The sequence below is a fragment of the Anticarsia gemmatalis genome, chromosome 28 (assembly GCF_050436995.1).
Source record: "Anticarsia gemmatalis isolate Benzon Research Colony breed Stoneville strain chromosome 28, ilAntGemm2 primary, whole genome shotgun sequence".
Lineage (NCBI taxonomy): Eukaryota > Metazoa > Arthropoda > Insecta > Lepidoptera > Erebidae > Anticarsia > Anticarsia gemmatalis.
The window spans coordinates 3,467,643-3,488,610 of record NC_134772.1 but is presented as its reverse complement, the minus strand read 5'-3'; the positions used below and the strand labels follow the sequence as shown (position 1 = coordinate 3,488,610).

At 35.5% G+C, this 20,968-nt stretch overlaps 3 protein-coding genes across 6 annotated transcripts in view; 2 read left to right on the top strand and 1 right to left on the bottom strand.

The window, feature by feature from the left end:
* Positions 1–407: 407 nt before the first annotated feature.
* Positions 408–17,075, bottom strand: su(f) (cleavage stimulation factor subunit su(f)). Its single transcript, XM_076132631.1, has 19 exons — positions 16,822–17,075; positions 16,091–16,282; positions 15,473–15,505; positions 12,028–12,125; positions 11,187–11,340; positions 10,830–10,923; positions 9,971–10,110; positions 9,244–9,435; positions 8,578–8,715; positions 7,752–7,894; positions 6,813–6,970; positions 6,080–6,164; positions 5,534–5,615; positions 4,746–4,853; positions 4,124–4,212; positions 3,569–3,669; positions 2,842–2,976; positions 1,942–2,048; positions 408–1,247 (listed from the first exon to the last, which is right to left on the bottom strand). Exons 1-19 carry the CDS (start codon positions 16,867–16,869, stop codon positions 1,143–1,145), a joined length of 2,202 nt encoding a protein of 733 aa, XP_075988746.1. The 5' UTR covers positions 16,870–17,075; the 3' UTR covers positions 408–1,142.
* A 235-nt stretch (positions 17,076–17,310) lies between these two features.
* Positions 17,311–17,788, top strand: LOC142984803 (U6 snRNA-associated Sm-like protein LSm2). The gene has a single exon (XM_076132632.1). It carries the CDS (start codon positions 17,391–17,393, stop codon positions 17,676–17,678), a length of 288 nt encoding a protein of 95 aa, XP_075988747.1. The 5' UTR covers positions 17,311–17,390; the 3' UTR covers positions 17,679–17,788.
* Positions 17,789–19,126: 1,338 nt separating this feature from the next.
* Positions 19,127–20,968, top strand: part of LOC142984759 (uncharacterized) — a 93,705-nt gene continuing 91,863 nt past the window's right edge. For 3 of the 4 annotated variants that reach the window (XM_076132541.1, XM_076132542.1, XM_076132538.1), the window contains exon 1: positions 19,127–19,528. The gene's annotated coding sequence lies outside the window, so the exon portion shown is untranslated. The remainder of the gene's footprint in view (positions 19,529–20,968) is intronic. The other variant, XM_076132539.1, reaches the window with a different exon arrangement.

Here is a 20,968-nt window from a genome sequence, read left to right as displayed (position 1 = left end):
GGCTGAAGTCTACGAGATAAATCAAAATCAATCTTCCCCCAGCGGGTTAGAAAATGTGGTTCGGTTAGTTACTTTAAGTTATAAGCGAGCGAAAACGCGCGGGTCTGCTAGTCTAAATATATATAACTCAAGGGATCTATCAACGCATAGCTGAAACCACGACAAATCGGGCTGAAATTTGGCGTACTGGTAGATGTTTCGACGTAGGCATCCGCTAAGAAAGGATTTTGATAAATTCTGTCCCCAAAGGGATAAAATAGGGGATGAAACTTCGTATGAAAATTCTATCCTAAGTCACAATCCACGCGGACGAAGTCTTGGAAAAGCTAGTTCTAAATAAACGAATATTTCGATAAAAAGCACACCCCAATAATGTTTTGTTTTAGAGGTAAAATAAAACAATATAATAAAAGTCACCAGCATACTTTATTATAATTACTTCATTATAGTCCTAATTATAGAGAACCTGTTTCATTTATTACACTTGTAAGACATATACATGGGCGCATCATACGTTAAAGTGATGATAAACCTGAGCATTTACTTGAGAATTGAAATATTAGGTCGGGGATATAGTCTTTTCGCATTATAGTACGCATGAACTTGTAATAAAATCTTTCCTCTACACAAAAAAGCTTGATACCTCACGAGCTCACTAAAAGAAATCTAATGAACCGTGTACTCATTTGTGATTCTTGAAGCCAAAGAGATATTATTACCAGTTCATACATACTATAATGCGAAAAGACTTTTTCCCCGACCTAATATATTATTATATTATATGTTGCATATGGGCTTAACCAAAATAATAACAAGAATTTGACGGCTTCCGTGACGCAGTGGTTTAGGTCGCCACGCCGCTACCATTGCGTCGGGAGGTCGTGGGTTCGATTCTCACACGGAGCTATTATTTGTGCGATCCACAAATAATTTGAATTTGAATTGTTTCGGGTCTGGTAGTATTTTGTGTCCGTTGTTTATATGTTTGTAAAAGTCTCCGCGACACAAGAGCAATTCTTAATGCGGGAATTGTCTAAGTTAATATCCCCTTTTAATAACTAAATACATACATACACATCAAAATAGTTCATATATTTATTGTAAATTTCGCCGAGTATCATGTATTGTACAAGATATATATTTTATTTGACACGTTTCTGTTGTCGCTGCCGGTAGATATCGTTAACTGGCGGCGCGACGCCTAATTCATCGTCGTCCGAGTCTTCGCCTATTTTCCTTCGGCGTGCCTGTGAAATTAAATATAATTAGTAAATAGTAAAATAAAAGGACTGGTCGGATCTTGCCGGGATTTGGGAGGAAAGGGGCCTTTGCCCAGCAGTAGGACACTCAAACAGACGGAGGAAAAGAAAGTAAATAGTTATTTTTGTGTAGATAAAAGACGAAATTATTTGACATGCCAGATCTTCTGGCATTATAAATACGAAGCTGCGATATTTTAAGAACTGCGTGGTTATTTACACTACTGAGATTCATGATTTTTAAATATTAGGTCGGGGGGAAAAGTCTTCGCATTATAGTATGTATGAACTATAATGCGAAAAGACTTTTTTCCCGACCTAATAATTATCACATGCTCTGAAAGGCGAAGGAAAACATCGTGAAGAAACCTTGCATACCAAAAATTCGTATAATACATTTCTTGAGGGCATGCATAGTCTCAATCACGCAACCCCTCTCTCGGAAGGGAGACCTCTCTCGGGAAGAGAGTTTTTCCCAGCAGTGGGACGTATTTAGTATGTATTTATGGTTTTCTATTTCACCGACCGGTCGTGAATAAGGTTAAAATAAAACAAATAATATCTAAATATTTATATCTTTAGGTATAAATATTGACTTCACTTTTAGAAATCAGCAATCGTAATAAATGTTTCTAACCAAACTAATAAATAAATTTCAGAAATGAAGTAAATGTCATGTTACCTTGCTAGCCACGGTAGTGATGCCCTCATCATCCACTATCCAATGAACTGATCGCGCCAGGTCAAACAGTTTCGTATCACAGCCGTTCTCTTGAGTCGGTGCTGGTGCTGGAAAGAAAAAAGGGTTTAGTTAAGTATATGGTTTTTTATTTATCCATGTGTAATAATGACTGCTTCTGTGGTACAATGGTTAAGGTAGCCACGTCGCTACCATCGCGTCGGTGGTCGATTTCCACACGGAACGGTTTTGTGCGATCCACAAAGAATTGTTTCGATCCTGAGACCTCTTGCACGGCTGTCGCATACACTACCGACCACCCCACAGAGGCTGCCAAATCATTAAAACAACAACGAATATTTTTATAAAGCTATATAATATTAAGTCAATCTATACTAATATTATAAAACTGAAGAGTTAGTTTGTTTGTTTGAACGCACTAATCTTAGGAACTGCTGGTCCAATTTATTTCAGTGTTAGATAGCTCATTTATCGAGGAAGGCTATAGGCTTCATAAAATTACGCTACAAACATAAGTAGCAGAGTAGCAACGAAAAATGTTTCAGAAACGGGGGAAATTATATCCCATTCTCGCTGATGTGACGCAAAGGAAGTTGCGCTCGTCAGCCAATCTTTTGATAAAGCTATATAATATTAAGTTAATCTATACTCTATACTAATATTATAAATGCGAAAGTAACTCTGTCTGTCTGTTACTCAATCACGCCTAAACTACTGAACCAATATGCATGAAATTTGGTATGGAGATATTTTGATACCCGAGAAAGGACATAGGCTACTTTTTACCCCGGGAAAATGACGCATTCCCATGGGAAAATTCAGGTGGCGAACGAAGTCGCGGGTAAAAGCTAGTAGAAAATAGTCTTAAGCAAGGTTACTCACGTTTATCAGGCAATGAGATCCTGTTGAACAGTTGCATGAGTCTGTCGACGGAGACGAAGGGTCCTCGGAAGCAGGTGGGCGGCGGCATCAGCGTGCACAGATGCGCGGCCGCTGTGGGGATCGGGAATGTACCTCCTGCGAAATAAATATTGTTACAGAAAACCAATTGTACAGGATTTTAGGATAGAATACATGCAATATCACGCATTTTTCCCATAGTGGTAGACACCAAAGAACGCCACTTGGTACGATCCTTGCAAACTTACCTTGCCTCATACACTCTTTCTCTTGTCGTACGGTCTTTCTTAACTAATAGCCCAGTAGTCGAAATTCGACTATAATTAATTTAAATTATAAGTTAATTAATATATAAAAATGTATGGCATTCAGTAAGACCTCAGTAAATATATAAGACGGTACTCTATGTCTATGTCAGTGTGTGTAATGTTTTACTTATTGATTTAATGTACTTTATAAGCATTATTATTACACAATATTAGCGTTCTCAACTCCCACTACACATAAACTGTAAGTGTGCCAATTTTCATAACTTCTGCGTCCGCACGTTTTTCGTAAAATGGGATCCTAAGTTTTTGTTCCACGTAGTCTTGCTTCACTTCAATTTTCCTAATTTCAAATAAGTCATTCCTCTAATACACATTAGGCAAAAACACTCTGTAAAAGTTCACTATGGCAAATAATCTATCAATATATTATGGTTATTTACCAGGTATGGGGTGTTCTCCAGGCAGTGGGTTGACTTTCGGCTTGTACGGTATCATCTGACTGGTGTCCGGGCGAGCTATGTCTTTGTTGGGGTCATTGTCTCTGAAATAAATATAATATTTAAAACTTTTGTTTCATTGTAATATGTAGTACTAGCGGACCCGGCAGAGGTAGGTACCGGAGACCACCTACCTTACTAAGGACTCATTGAAATCTACAATTTTTATAGAAATCGGTAGTATTTTCGCAGTTACAAGCATGTATAAAGTTGTCTGTGTCATTCACAAAATAAAAACCGCCCATAGCCAGTTGCGTTCTTTGGTCGGTAAACGATCTGCAGGTTAAGTAACCCTTGGCGCGGTCATTCTTTAGATGGGTGACCGTATAGTGGTATTTGAACTGGGCGTCTCCATGCTTTGGAGGGCACGTAAAAATTCAGTCCCGGTAGATATCTATTAAGATAACAGTCGTTAAGCCGAAGGCCGTCGGGCGGCTTGAACAACTTTCACCACCACTAACCATACGACGAATGAATGAAAAACAAATTTCTACTTACTTTTGTCCAAGTATGACTGCAGCCAGTTCAGGTGAAATGCCCGCGAGAGCACCTCCCAACGCCCATGATTTGTTTGACATAGACGCCACCTACAAACAAGACAAGCCAGTAATGTATAAAACACTTTTATAGGACGTAATTTTTCTTTGTTTGATTTGATTTCTGTCAATAGAGTATTTTAATAAGCATTATGTTGTACAGTAATGTCTCTATTATTATTTGTGCTACACACATAAATTAAAGAAAATCATTGGTAAAGTTGCTTTAGATTTAGATACTGAACACTTTGTTTGAATGTATTTAATCAAAAGAATCTTTACTAAACACGAATTACATACTAGCTGACCCGCGCAACTTCGCTTGCGTCACGTAAGAGAGAATGGGTCATAATTTTCCCCGTTTTTGTAACATTTTTCGTTGCTACTCCGCTCCTATTGATCGTCGCGTGATGATATAATGGCCTATAGCCTTCCTCGGTAAATGGGCTATCTAACAGTAAAATAATTTATCAATTCGCACCAGTAGTTCCTGAGATTAGCGCGTTCAAACAAACAAACAAACTCTTCAGCTTTATAATATTAGTATAGATAAGTATAGAGTTAGTCAAAAGTATAGTTCTCACCTCTGTATATCCGATAGACTTCAACTCAGCGATGCTACAAGGATACAAGTCTAAGAACTTGTATCTGTCCACCAGTTGCGCTGTTTCTTTACCTTCAAACTCTTTGATCTGAAAACAAAAACATATTTAAATAATTTATCTACTACGAAAGGGAGTTTAGATGTATTTTTATTCAGAGTTACTGAAGTATATAATACGCACAAATTTTCTCCACTTAGAATATATTTTTCAGGTCCACTAATATTCATATCATAGCGTGTTTTATAACCTTCCTTAATTAAATAGACTTTTGAAAAACAAAAATTATTTTCCATTCGATTGAGTGGTTTCTGAGATTTGCGTGTTCAAACAAACGAAGAAACTCTTCGGCTTTATATTATTATTAGTAACTAGCTGACCCGCGCAACTTAGCTTGCGTCACTTAAGATAATCATAATTTTCCCCGTTTTTGTAACATTTTTCACTGTTACTCTGCTCCTATTGGTCGTAGCGTGATGATATATAGCCTATAGCCTTCCTCGATAAATGGGGTATCTAACACTGAAAGAATTTTTCAAATCGGACAGTGGTTCCCGAGATTAGCGCGTTCAAACAAACAAACAAACAAACAAACTCTTCAGCTTTATTATATTAGTAAGTATAGATCAGTAATATTAGTAATTAGTATATAGATAAGAACCGTGTAGAATGTCTAAAAACAACGATGACTTATGATATTTTAGACAATATATGAGTATACATTTAAAATATTTTTTTATTTTTTGTTGCTGGATTAAAAGTAAACATACCTTTTCTAACACCGCCTGTCTTCGCTTCTCCACCTTCACAATACTGACTAGATCACCGATGTTAGACTCGAACTCCAAAAACCTGGAATAAAAAGTTATTTAAAACAAACTACAGCATATGCCTGCCTTGGTGATTCCGGCAAAAATATGACACAAAGGTAAAATTTAATAATTTAAAAAAAATGTTCGACTATGGCCGGTAGGTACCAATTTTTTAAAACAGTTCTTTAAATACAATTTTGTTCTTCTTTTTAAAAAGAAAACTCCGTCACTAAGAATTGCTCATGTGTCGCGGGGACTTTTACAAACATATAAGCAATAGACACAAAATACAACCAGAATCGAACCCACGACTTTCCGACCTTAACCACTGCGCCACACAGACAGTCAAACAGGCATATCATGCATATATATACACAGATGAAATACACGACTATTTCAACACTGTTGAAGGGAGTATAAGTACGCAACCGTCCCTATACGCGTACAAGCACTGCATACCTACATACATTGTGACTTATTGAATTGTAAAAACTAGATTTTTACCTGTTCCATATGTCCACTGAGCTTTCAGGTTTCAGACTGCCTGAAGATAACACTCGCTCGAACAGTACACGCGTATTGTTATCCTCTGTAAAAAAAAACATCTTTTCAAATCTTCTACTTCTATTCAATACTTTTATGTACAAAAAAATATGCTTTTTGTGTTGTTACATGTACTTAAACCTCTCTTTCCCAAGCAATAACATTGTGCAATGGTAAAGATTGCACAATAAAGAGCTAAACGGTCAATAATATAGTGCGATATTCGCAAGAGGCCTCCCATACATCAGACGTGCGAGATCCTCAAGCGCGGGAGCAAAGTGAGAGCCGCGCAAATGTTCGTTGAGTAAAAGGACTTCCGTTTTAAGTAATCAGGTTGTAGCGACTATGTCGTACATATTAGCACGTAGGTATACAGGCAGGGCACAAGCATACACACAGCAACATTCTCACGTATTTGTTAGTATATAAGCACTTGTCAAACTCGCAATAAATCAGACTAAAACCATCTCGTGTCTCCTTGTATCCCTTGCCAAATCACTGACAAATTGGTAACCCCGACGTGATACATAGGTGACTAGTATTTTAAATAATGCCACCTCTGCACTGTGCATGCGGTGTGGGAACGCGGTGCTCACGTCACTCCCACGCGTGAAAAACGCGTACGTCTAATGTAGAGAAGGCCTAAGTATAAGTTGGTCTTTAGCAAGTAAGAGGCAGTTTACAATTAACTCACCGTTCAGATGCGACAGATAGTCGATATAACACAGCACATACTCGGGTATGTGCGAGAACTTTTTCAGGCCGAGCTCGAATATCCTGAACGCGATGTTTTTGTCTTTAGAGCAGTAGTACTCCATCAACGCTGCGGCTACGAACACGTGGTAACGGGATCTGTAGGGAGAAAGTAAAATATATTTTACCTCTTTTAACTATCTGTATAAGTTAATAAAAGGATGGTTTGAATAAATTAGTTGTCACAATAACAGCTGATTAAATTAGAAAGCAACTAAAATGTAATGACGACGGCAAAGTTAGGCATCAATTAATCAGATCCTTGACGGTCTAACTGATCAATACATTAAAACATATAAAATAAACACATTATCGTACAGTTTTACAGCTTATCATAATAAGAGAGTTGACTATCAGTCAAATCAACTACTCTTTATGAAATGTAAAACACATTTTAGTATAGAAATATGACGTAGTGACGTCGCTGGGTCATATTTTCGTCGGTATCAAATGAGTGTCTAATAAACTGTTTCAGTATGTAATAATTACAATTTCAGCATTATTTACGAAAAAAAACTACATAGTCTTAGCATTTTAGATGAACCTTTTACAAGTGCGAGTTTAATAATTTTTCGTTAATCCAGACAACTACCCAATTGTTTAATAACATGTTTTCGGATAAAGTGACATAAATGTATGAAAGCAACAGTCCAAATTAATCTAATAGCCTATCTGATACTTATTCCGTAGAGATGATATCGAGCCTAAGAGCTACAAACATGCAAATACAGTATATTTTAGCGCCATTTGCAGTACGACGGTACCTGGCAGGAATAAAATAAAAGCTATAACTATGCCACTGGATGTTATTAACTCCATTAATATGTTTATATTTTCTTTTTCGACTACAATCTTGAAAAGCTCGATTTAAGTCATTTACCTGGTGTCTTCCCTGGCTCGTTTGAACACAGTCCTGGCAGACTTGATGCCCTCAGCTCTCCTCGCGAACTTCATGTACTGCACGTAAGCCAGCGTGGGGTCAATGTCCTCCATGTCTAAGTACCGGGTGTATACTTGATGTACCTGTACAAAAACAAAGCAAATACTTATCAATAACTGTATTATATTTTCACTGTCTCCGTGTGTTCGTAGCCAGTTGTGCTCACCGGTCAGTGAACAATCAGTGGGTTAAGCAACCCTTGGCGCGGACAATCTATAGATGGGTGACCGCATAGTGGTATTTGAACTGAGCGTCTCCGTGCTTCGACGGGCACGTCAATAGTCGGTCCCGGTTGTTGTCTACTAAGATAACAGTTGTTAAGTCATGTCAAAGGCCTCCCGGGCGGCTTGAACAACTTTGACACTAGGTTGACCACTAACCATACGGGCGCAGTGAGTAAGGTCGCCACGCCACTGCATCGCGAAGTCGATTCCCACACGAAACAATTATTTGTGCGATCAACAAACGCAAATCGCGAACAAACAAACAAACTCTTCTGCTTTATAAAATTATTATAGATGAACCGTGCAACTTCGCTTGCGTCACATAAAAGAGCCATGATTTTTCCCGTTTTTGTAACATTTTTACTGGTACTCTGCTTCTATTAGTCGTAGCGTGAGGATATATAGCCTATAGCCTTCCTCGATAAATGGGCTATCTAACACTGATTGAATTTTTCAAATCGGACCAGTAGTTTCTGAGATTAGCGCGTTCAAACAAACAAACAAACTCTTCAGCTTTATAATATTAGTATAGATACTGTTACCTTATTATAATGCAGCCTGCTCTCCTCATAGTCGGCATGAGCGAAGTGCAACAGTGTGGACTGTTTGAGCGGACCGCTCGTAGCGCGCTCGTACACCGCCGCCGCCTCGTCGGAGAATAGACGAGCCGCGTTCGAATCCTGGGAGGGGTATTATACGTTAAAATTTACTGTTTTTATTTTTATATAGTAATTGTGTCTCTTAGTAGTGCTATAATTGTGTTAATAGATCTAGTTGCGCTTACTGGTCGGTAAATGATCTGTAGGTTAAGCAACCTTTGGCTCGGTCATTCTATAGATGGGTAACCGTTTAGTGGTATTTGAGCTGAGCGTCTCAGGGCAGGTTAAAAGTGCGATCCCGGTTGTTGTCTATTAAGATGACAGTCGTTAAGCCATATCAAAGGCCGCCGTTTGGGTGGCGTTAATAACTATTTTAATAAGTAATTCTTCTTCATACTCAAGAATACCTTAATTGTACGTCTTTTATCAATGGTTCCTTAACAATTATATATTCTCTGTATGTCCTTCAAATGTATCATTCTTCTGTAATTTTTACCATAGGTAAAAGTAGACATTATACAAATAGATTTACAATTCAGTGTACATAACAAAGTTGTATATGTAGCAGTAAATAAAAATAATAGCAAGTAAATAATAAGCTCATCTCACCCCCTTCTCCTGCAGCAGCTTGGCAGAGTGGTCGAGGAACTGCGCAGCCTGATGCCACACATCAGGGTGGTGGGCCAGGCACAGCAGACACTGTTCGATGGCGAACATCACGCGCCGAGCCACCAGCGCCGTGTCTTCAGACCGGAGAGGGTTCGAACGCTCCCACGATATGTATTTTTTCCATAATTCCACCTGTACAAGAAATAGATGAATTATTTTTTAAATTGAGGCCGCCCGCGACTTCGGCGTGGAAACCCTTCCCATGTAAATCCCGATCCCTTGGGAACTCCGGGATAAAAAGTAGCTTAGTGTTATTCTTGGTCTTCAGCTACAAAATTTCATCGTAATCGATTCAGTAGTGTTTTTGTGAAAGAGTAAAGTAGAGTAGAGTGTTATTCTGGGTCTTCAGTTACCTATATACCAAATTTCATCGTAATCGTTTCAGTAGTATTTGCGTGAAAGAGTAATAAGCATCCATACATTCATACATACTCACAAACTTTCGCATTTATAATATTAAGTAGGATGTTCTTTGAAATATAACACTATGTACAATCCGCTTCTAAAAATCAATAAACAATGAACATATTACATTTTTCGATAATAAATTCCGTTTTTGGATTCGGTCAAAATTGATAGAAAACAAAAAAATAGATGAAAGAACGCCAGATGAATAGAAAAAGAAATAGAATGAGAGAAAGAGACAACAATATATTGAGTTGTATACCTGTTTCATCTCCTCTCTGTCAGCGGTGGGTGGCGTGGCGGGCATGTTCCTGTTCAGTCCCCTGGTGACCGTCTCCAGCTCCTTGGCGACGCGGCGAGCGTTCATGTACTCGCGGGAACGCTCCATCGCCATACGTTCAGCTATAAGTTTAAATATGTTTTACCAGCTGACCCGCGCAACTTCGCTTGCGTCACTTAATACTAATAATACTCTGCTCCTATTGGTTGTAGCGTGATGATATATAGCCTATAGCCTTCCTCAATAAGTTGACAATCTAACACTGAAATATTTTTTCAAATCGGACCAGTAGTTCTTGAGATTAGCGCGTTCAAACAAACAAACAAACAAACAAACAAACAAACTCTTCAGCTTTATAACATTAGTATAGATAAATCCCATAACATTTATTGTGATAACTGAAAAAATATAAACATTTCTTATAAATTAAATTATATTTGTACTATGCAAAAATATGTGCAATATACAAAGAAAAAAACACGAAAAGCAAATAGGAAGCGCGCTATGCTATTTGTATGTTATGGCGATATCTTGAATATTACCGAAATGATAATTTTACCAAGAAAAAACTATGTTTTCTTGAATAATATATAGGAAACTTTTAATATCTAGAAAAAGGTGGTTAAAAAGTTATTTTAACGAAACGCAAGTGAAGACAAATTAATTTTACGGTATTTAAGTCTTGCTTCGAAAGCATATTGAAAAATTGTCTTCTTTTTATTGAGTATTTTCGACAACAAATACCGCATTTTGTTTAAAAAAAATGCCCTCATTTCCCCGTGTTGTAAGTGAATAAGGAGTAGCTATATAATACATGAATTATAATAGATTGTAAACTTACCAATAATAGTGTTGATGCTCTGTTCAAACACGATGTAGTCTTTCCATAGAGTTTCTATTCCTATTATAGGAGTGATCACCGCCCTTTGATATACCTAAAAATACATTTAAATAGACAATTCATCTTTTAATCCATTGATGTCCCAAGGGTCTCCTTCAAAACGAAGGTTCTAGCACAATGTCCCACTGCTGGCTGGATAAGGTCTTCTCCCGGAAGGAGGTAGGAGTTATGCCTTGAGTCCACCACGCTGGCCAAGTGTGGGACTTTGTTTACCTTCAAGAACTCTCAGGCATGCAAGGTTGCATCACGATCTTTTCCTTCACCGTTGAAACAAGTGATAATTATTATCATAGCTACCTTTCTAACAGCGGAGATCTTCTGGTTCTCGGCGTAAGAGCCCACAGCTTCGACGCTCTTGAGAAACGTGATGTAGTCGTTCCAGATCGGGTACGCGTGGATGTCCAGACCTATCTTGTCCAGGGCGAAGTCGTAGGCTTGGGCCATCTTCTCTCTATGAACGAAATTTGGTTATACTTCTTTGTATTTGTTGTTTAAATAATGTCCTCCTAGCCGATATACGGCTACGGCGGTCAGTTTCATTGAAACTTCCCATCTGTGCAGGACTTTGTTTATAGTGTCCAAGTGTGTGCACAATACACAGGTACACTCTCTATTCCATCAGTCTCATAGTCTGGTGGGACGGATAACCGACACGACCAGTGAGAGGTCAGGCGCAGGACCGACGGCTGTACGTGCTCTCCGATTTTTTGTTTAATTGATAGCACTCACCGGTCTTATAATAATATTGAATACTTACTTATCCTACTAATATTATAAATTATGAGCGTCTCAAATGGAGCACTGTTGAATGTGACCGCGCGGACGTCAGCTAGACGCAATTTCAGGCCTTACAGTCACTATACGATTTTTCAGCGCTACTTTTCTTGTCTAATTATCGAACTTATATACTACTAGCTTTTACCCGCGACTTCGTCCGCCACCTGAATATTCCCATGGGAATGCGTAATTTTCCCGTTGTAAAAAGTAGTCTATGTCCTTTCTCGGGTATCAAAATATCTCTATACCAAATTTCATGCATATTGGTTCAGTAGTTTAGTCGTGATTGAGTAACAGACAGACAGACAGACAGAGTTACTTTCGCATTTATAATATTAGTATGGATTTCAGGTATACGTACTTGTAGGTAGGCAGCATGCACTTGGTTTCCTTCACGTAGTTAAGGTACAGTCTCCAGAGCTCTATGTTGAGGATCTTCATCAAACAGCGCTGGAACAGCTGTACATCCAACATGAATGTCAGTGAGGAAACATCTTAGAAGTCCAAGTTTTTTGATATAGAAATATATTTGCTAGTCTTTTTGTGGCCTTACCGTATGTTACGCAAGCGCGTTACCTTATATACCTTATATTCGCCCTAATTATAAGAAAAAGTAAGTTAAAGTCGACCCCTTTTGAATTGTAATAATTAAAAGGTCTAAAAATCTTAATAATAATATATAACCCAAGACCCTTAAGTGTCTTTATCCAGAAAAAAAACTTTCTACGTACTAACATCGTCAACTCATTGTTGCTTCTTTAGGTGCAGCGCAGACGGCACACTTTTTGTGCGATGTCTGTGTACTAATGTGGTAAAGTCTATTAAAAACTTAAACTTACCGTATTTTGTTTTTTCTTTAGACTCATACATGTCCAAACAGGAGCGAAATAAACAATACAGCACACTTCATCCCACATTTTTCTTTTTAAATGTCTATCATGATATTCTGCAGACTCGATCGCACACAAAAAGTGTGCCGTCTGCGCTGCACCTTATAGGCAAGACTAGCTAGCTTCATAAATTACACAATATCTCCATTTTTGCAAGCATTCTGATTAAACGTCTTTTAAGGTAAACAAATAAGTTATATTAGATTAAATAAATCTTAATGCAACACAACCAAAAGTCGCCAGAACATACGTGCAAGAACAGGGATCAGAGGGATTTAAACGATTTTTTTTCTGGTTTTCAATTAGTTCAAAAATATAGCAAAATAATCTAGTACCACTCATTATCAATTTTGTGGTATTCATTGATGCGTTGTAACTAATGTAACGTCCTGCAAGGAATGCATCGAGTTACCGATAAACTCATAGTACAATACGATTCCTTCACATAGCTTGGACTCATGAACATCTACATACATAAACAGTTGAATAACCAATATACATATACTTACCTAAACAATCAATAAATATTGATTTAAGACCTGCTAATAAAGTACTGGGTTCGATTAGAATAATTGCGTTTTGTACCCTACAAGTTTTGTACTAAGTTAGTTGTACCTGTGACTCGAAAATCTTTTTATTAGACATCGAGATCCTTTCTTAGATCACAGACTTTCTACCGGCCGTTAGTCGCGACGCTATGAACTTGATACTGTTTACTATGATATAGTCAGAGTTTAGAGAATCGCGTCCCATTGCTGACATATTATATAGGAAATGAGTATATAAAGGGGCAAATCTGATAGCGTGTCATCACGTCGCGGCTATCGTTCACGTAAAACTGAATAGAATCTGACTGTGTTGATCGATTAATAACTTTGAAGATAATTTATTAATTGCCAATGGAACTATTAACTTTTTAATGTTTGACAGAAAGTCAGTGGGATTTTTTGCCGCTTGATAGAAAGTCCATCGTAAGCTTGCAGAGCTCTTTAAGTTAAATAAGGAAAGAGTGTGTGTATATCACAATTTAGTATGTTTACCCACTACACAACTTTCTATAGACTATTTTGACAAATAGATAAAAAATTAAAAGCTGCTGAATCTGCCACATAGCTAAGTAACAAATTATCCTCGTCCGTGCTTATTCATAAATTAGCCACATTAATTCTAAACTAATCACCCTAAATGTCATCAATGTAAGTCTTTACTACAATCAACCAATATCTCCTTTACCTAAGTCATTTATATTCCTACTAATATTATATCTGCCTGTCAAAATTAAAGGTATGGTGCCAATTTACATTATCCCTCCACTTTTCTACACCTATTTTTGTGCCTTCCTTCACACTTACAAGTGGATGCTAATTTTACTTTAATATTAGGCCCAATAAGCTTGACCATTATCAATCCTTTTCTATACAATTTGATATTTAGAGAGTAGGTATTGTTTGTCTTCTTGAATAAAATATAAGAATGTATAAAAGCTTAGGTTAGCTTTGATCTACACCAATCTCTATTACTTGGAAAATCATTAATTGGATAAAAACTTTGTATTTAGATGAAGAAAAGCTAGATAAAAATAGTCTCATGGGATTTTGAACTTTATCTATGATAACTTAAGTTCATTTTGAACAAATTTAAACAGGCAGATTTTTTTTTGCAGTATCCCAATGTCCTATAGCCATAATCGCTACAAAACTGATATATTGTTCAAAATCTTTTTACTATTGGTCAACTTACACTAAATATCACTCCACTCATTCAATCATTCTATTTCATACTTGTTTTTATATATACATAGGATTTCATCTAAAAGGGTTTATTACATGTCAAAAGTGAGCTTTATTTGTGAATATCTGGGCCATAGATAAAAAAAGAATCGAAGCTTTTTAAAAATATACTTAACTTTTTTTCAAAACAGCTCATATAACATAAACAATTTTTTTTTTCTAAATTTGTATATTTTTTATACAGCTGGCCATTTACATCAAAAGCTCGCCTCCAACATGTCTGAACACATCGCCCTAACCGAAAAAAAAGATAGGGTTTCGTATTTCTCGTTTTATTTCCATATATCTTCAGCTTACACTTATAACTACTATGACGTCATTAGGTACTTAGTATCCAAGCTTTTTACTGCATACAGGTTGGGCCAATGTAGCCCGAAATTTCTTTATCTAAGAAAATAATAAATTACTATGAAAATCGCGTAAATATTTTACGAGTGGTTTAGAAAAAGATCATGTACCTAAATCAGGATTTATTACTATTTTTTGTCTTCTATAGATAACAAGAAACATAAAGTTGTTACTACACCAATCAATTGGTTATCATATAGGTAGGCAGACAGTGTATCATGATCGATAATGGTATTTATCAATGAACAATCAATGTTTTTAAGCTCTCGCGACTTGTAGTCACAGTATTATAATGCAACGGGTCTTAAACGCGATTGAAAATTAAAGGTTAGGATACCGTGGTCACGGTGGATGTAGTTCGTTCGAAACGTCGGGTAAACAAATAAGGTATCCTAACCTTTAATTTTCAATCGCGTTTAAGACCCGTTGCATTGTAATATTAAATGAACAATCAATTGGTTAAGTAATAACTAGAATCTACAGGATAGGTAGGTTCTTCTCTTTAAGAAGAATAATATAAGAAGACTGAATAGTTAGATAAACACCTAAGTTTAGTTAAAAGTAGCATGTTATTCTTTTAAAGAAAATTTCTAAGGCAAGAATAAAAATCTAGATTTTTCAGCAACATTGGCCCAGCCTGTCCACAGCTTATACCTGTAAAATTAAGCTAAATATCACAGATTAATAAGGCAATAAGCCTTTAATTACGGTATCACAGGTTCCTTAATAAAATAAGGTTTTATTCAAATATCTAACTTACTCATACTGTAATACTGACCTTTTCAACTTTTTCGAAATTTCTTGCCTTCATCTGAAAATGAAAGCAATAGGTTTTTAATTAAATGTTTTTATTTGTTCATCATTATTTACCCCCCTATAACATGGAACTGATATTTTTAATGGTGTAAAATGGGTTGATTTCATATATCTCTGCCTATACCTTTGGGTATAACAGGCGTGATATTATGTATGTATGTTTGGTCTATTGCTAGATGAAATTTTTTGTTGTTAGGATCTGCCAAAATGTCATGTCTTTTAGTACCCAATGATATTATGCAAAACCTTTAATCAAAATTTTTTTTTTTTGTTAACCTGTAGTGTCCCATTGTTGGGCAAAGGTCTCTCCCAAAATCTTCCATTGGTCCCTGTCATCGGCTATCTCAAATATCAATTATATTTTTGTGTTGTATTACTAAGATTTGTATGCATATACACACCACTTTGTTAAATATTCTTAAAGTCTTTACAGTAGTAGCTAAATATATGAAAATATTTAAACTCTTGCATAAGACAGCACAGTGTTAAGTTCCAAAAAAACAAAGTAACCATTTTAAGTCCATATTGTGTTTAAAACAATTATTTCATTAAACAATACAATAATAGATGTGTAATCTACCTCCTGTTCAATATAAATCTTCCAATAGCGTCCCGTAGTAGGGAACGCAGCTATCAACTTCTCGTACATCTGCCGTACTTCATTGATGTTCCTGGTCTGTGCCTCTCGGATGAGCAAGGACCAAGAGTCCACATCGTACGTGTTAGCTTCTACTGCTCGCTGGGCGCGGCTCAGTCTTTCATTTCCCCAGTCCTGGAAATTATTGAGTGTTTGATTTATGTAAGGATATATTAGACTATTAATCTCTGAAAATCTGGAATACTAATATACATGAGTTATAATTAACATTATTTTGATTCCTATTGTGCATAAGTCCCTAGGTTTACGGCAAAATAATATGGTTTAATTTGGTATTCAGTATTAGTGGAAAGCACAGGAAAATAAAGTGGAATTTGCTCCAGAGCACTGAATTAGACACGGATGAAGAAATTCAACATACGCCCCTAAATAAATCTTTTGTTAGCATGTCAAAGTACACACAAATTTCAGCTGTAGATAAAATTGTGTAGGCGGTTTGAAAGTAAATAACTGAATACAAATATCTGGAAGAGGCATTTTAATTGTATTAATTATAGTTGTTAAAAAAATAACACGCAAGTCGGGAGTCGATAACACCGGTAGGTATATATTTACAGGTTTATAGCGCACTAAAGTGCAAGGAGGTAAGAAGTAACTATGTAGGTCCTAGATTAGGCGATGCTTTATAATTTAGTGATGTTTTGAGTACTTACAATCTCTGCATTTTCCTCGGGAGGACTCGGGTTGGCAGGTTCGGTCATTTTGTTTGTTAGGTTATGTTGACCTTTATTTTAAATGGTAGTCTGCTGGTAGTGGAACACTCTTTGTATTAGGACTTAACTGTAATCACTATTTTGCTTATTAAATAAATAAAATTAAAATAAAACTACTATTTCATTAGGGCGTCAGCGTACCACTCTCACAGTTACAGCACGGACGCCATCAATCTAAATGTTCGTTCGGAAATTATAAATCTGACATATTCAACAAACAGACGAGATATTTTGTATGAAATGCCTGAGTTTGTATCAAAATAATCAGAAAATGAAAAAACACTGTTTAATTTATTCGCTCTGTCTCATTAATTTATCTTCTTGTCAATTTTTCAAAATAATATTGTCTTAAACCTATGCTAGGTATCCAAGAAATGCCAGAGTAAGAAAAGCGTATTGTTAAGCAAGTTTAGTTCAGTTTCTGAACGGAATTTAAACGCCACTTTGACATTTCATCAGTCGAGCCAAATTGCGGCGGTTTTTCATTTATCTCATCAAAATAAACAAAAATGCTGTTCTACTCCTTCTTCAAATCCTTGGTCGGGAAGGACGTGGTAGTGGAATTGAAGAACGACCTCAGTATATGCGGCACATTGCATTCTGTTGACCAATATTTGAATATAAAGCTCTCGGACATCAGCGTCATAGATCCCGAGAAATATCCTCACATGTTATCGGTAAAGAACTGCTTTATTCGTGGTTCTGTGGTCCGATACGTGCAGCTGCCAGCCGACGAGGTGGACACGCAGTTATTGCAAGATGCAGCGCGGAAGGAAGCCACAGTTTCAACAAGATAGTTCTAACCTCTTTTATTCTGATTTCTCTTGTGTTTCGAACTATGAAGTGCGTGTAAATAATAATTTAAGCGTAAGTTTCACAATAAAGTCGTGATGTGATTTTTTGGTAATTGATATTTTTATTTAATGGCTGATAGTAAGAGTTCCCCTTAAAAAGATCCAGTCTTGTCTTCACCTTCCTTAATAACCTATTTAAACTTTTTCAGCTATATAATGTCACATATTTTGATCAAGATAATATCCACAACATCATAACATAGGTATATAATGGTTTCATTCAAATTACTGACTCATGATTTAGGTTTCTGAAATTTCTAGAAATGGATCTGTATGTGGTAGTAATAGATTTTTATGTTGTGACAATGTTTAATTTATGCCTTGGATATTGGATTAGATAACAAGACCAAGAAAGCTGCAATAGTCTACAAATAAGTAATATCTAAGCAAAACATTGGAAATAAAAAGTAAACCGCGACAACACACTATTTTAGCAGTGTTCCATTATTAGACTGAACATGAGCCTACTTAGTTTATGCATTATATCTTAGATTAGTTTCATAGTAAGCTAGCTGAAAAGTGAGGCTCAGCTCATATAGATAAGGAAAAGTAATAAATAGATTTGAAATTTTAAATTACACCAAGCAGCTATATATTGCATTGGATTAAATCGGAATAATTGGTTGCAGTGGTTAGCCATAACAGTAGATATTTTTTTTTTTGTTTTATTCTTTTTTGCAATGATAATTCATAAATTAAAATGTTTATTATTATTTTCGGAAAACATCTTAGTATTCATGCACAAAAAAAAGGAAAACTGCGTGGAACGGAACGTACAAAGCTTTCTTTCTCAATCGTTTTGTTTTGCAACATCAGCGCCATTTTTAATACCCAGTCAAGAAATATTCTACCAAAGTAGTAGAAGTTCATACAGTATAGACATAGTTTCTTTTGTAAGACTTAACGAATTATCGACCACTGATCAAATTGTTTTGCTACGAGAACTGTAGTTACTGATAATAGCCTGAATGAATTTGGTGTATAGAATGCTGACTTTGATAAACTATCACAAACGTCAGTTAACATCATTGTGTTATTTTGTTAAAGAAGAGTTTAGAGTTCAGAAGACCCCCTCTGCGCGTAACGTTAAAATTAATAAATTAAGCTTGTTGTAAAATATTTCCAACAATTATTAATAAATAACTTAGAGTTTTATCTTATTTATTTATTTATTTACCTGATATTGTTGTATTGAGATAAGTTACCTGAACTTATCAATTGATCATACTGTACAAAAAATAAAATAAGTTTGTCTTTCACTAAGTTTCGTCACCCGAGTTTCCAATTTTATACATCGATTTCTACAAATCTACTACATTGAAGGCTTTACATAGTAGAAAATATTAGCCTAAGTATGGTAACCCATAATCCTTCATTTCATTCAACTTTTCTAAGCTTTTCGCCCTTCGCGTTGGGTATTCGCCACTTTGCTCGCTCTGCATTTTGTAATAAAACTATCGTCGTTGTAATCAGTTGTATCATCTATCGCTAAGATAATACTATCTCGATTATCTCCGCCGCGAGTGATGCATCGGGCTTGTTTTATTTCAGCATTAAAACATAAATATACTTTAATAAATCAAGTGTTTTCTAACATGTGATTACAAATGTAAATAATTAATTAATATTATCGCACAAAATGGACGTGAAAGGTTGTAATCGTGGGTGTAATATGTGATTATCTTATTATTGTTGTGTTCTTCGCGTCTTGTGTTTGTGAGACAGTGCTTTTTTTTATCGGATTTTGACGTAAGTTCGAGTCGACCGAGCTCGGGCAGCTACTGGGATTCAAAGTAAGTTGTTTTATTCACAATGTTTACGTTTTAACGGTTCGTTTCTTATTCGTTAAACTGCTACATCTGCTTGCAATATGTCTTGGCAAGTGACTCATGCGGTTAAAAAGTTAAAACAGTGTTTTTTTTTTTTATTTGTCTCGGCCGCAATTTGGGGATATATTGTGTACTCGTCGTCCAATTATCGTCAATTAACACGATTCAGTGGCTGCAAATGCATTCACGACGTTTTATTTTACAGTTTATTTATAGAATTCGTGTTAAGTCTTTGATGTTCGAGATTTTGGTTTGATACTCTTTAGTGAAGAGGCTGAATGTGTTTTAATTCCTTTGCTACAGTTCCCTCGAAATGGAAAAAATACGAAATGATTGGAAACAAAGTTTGTTTTCGCTTTTTCTAAAAATACTTTGTCTGCTTTCATTCATAAATTGATATTAGTATTAACCATATTACTCAGTTATGTTTATCTCGAAATTGCATTGTAGAGATAAAACCATGATTGTATCCGTCTATTCATCATACAATTTTAGATATGATACAATAATGACAATTCTTTGAACATCTAGAATACTTCAAATTTTTACTCTGATAATTTTCAAGCATGAATATGTGACGGTATAAACCTATCAGTAAATCAAATAGGTTTTGGTATTAAGGACTGGCTAACTGGCAAATTGCCAATGCCCTTCTAGAAACAATTCAATTACTTTATGACCCTAAAACATATATATATATATATATATATATATATATATATATATATATATATATATATATATATATATATATATATATATATGTTTTAGGGTCATAAAGTAATTGAATTGTTATAAAATCGAGATTTATAAAGTAGCATATCAAAGTTTTTTATAATTTTAACAGCTTAGGTTGATAATAAGCTTATAGTAGGTAAAAGGAACTTACTGGGTATTATATTCTAATCTTAGTAACTCATTAATTTAATATCTTGTGAAAGTGACAAAATAATCCTTTAATAACATTATTGAATAACTAGTCTAAATGTATACTTAGGCATCCATAGACAACTGATTATTCAAAAGTTTAAAAAGTAAAAATGCATTTTTAATTAGTTGTCTTATCTCTACATTGCTACATTATCTATGAATCAGTGCACTGTTTATAAAAGATAAAAATTAATATACAATGTAACATCACATACACATACTGATAATGTTATCTTACTGTTGTTATGATTGTAAGATTGTGATAAAAATACTCTTTTAATTATAAACTTAAGTGATATTTATATCTACTTAAGTATTCATTGTGTAATAGGTACCTATAAATTTGATTAATCCTACCTACCTATTAATGTTTTTTTCTTGTTCATTTTATGTTTTATTGCCTCGTTTTCCGAGATTTTATTTTATTTAGATAGGCAAATGCTTGACTGCATTGTTCAAAAAGATGATTGGCAA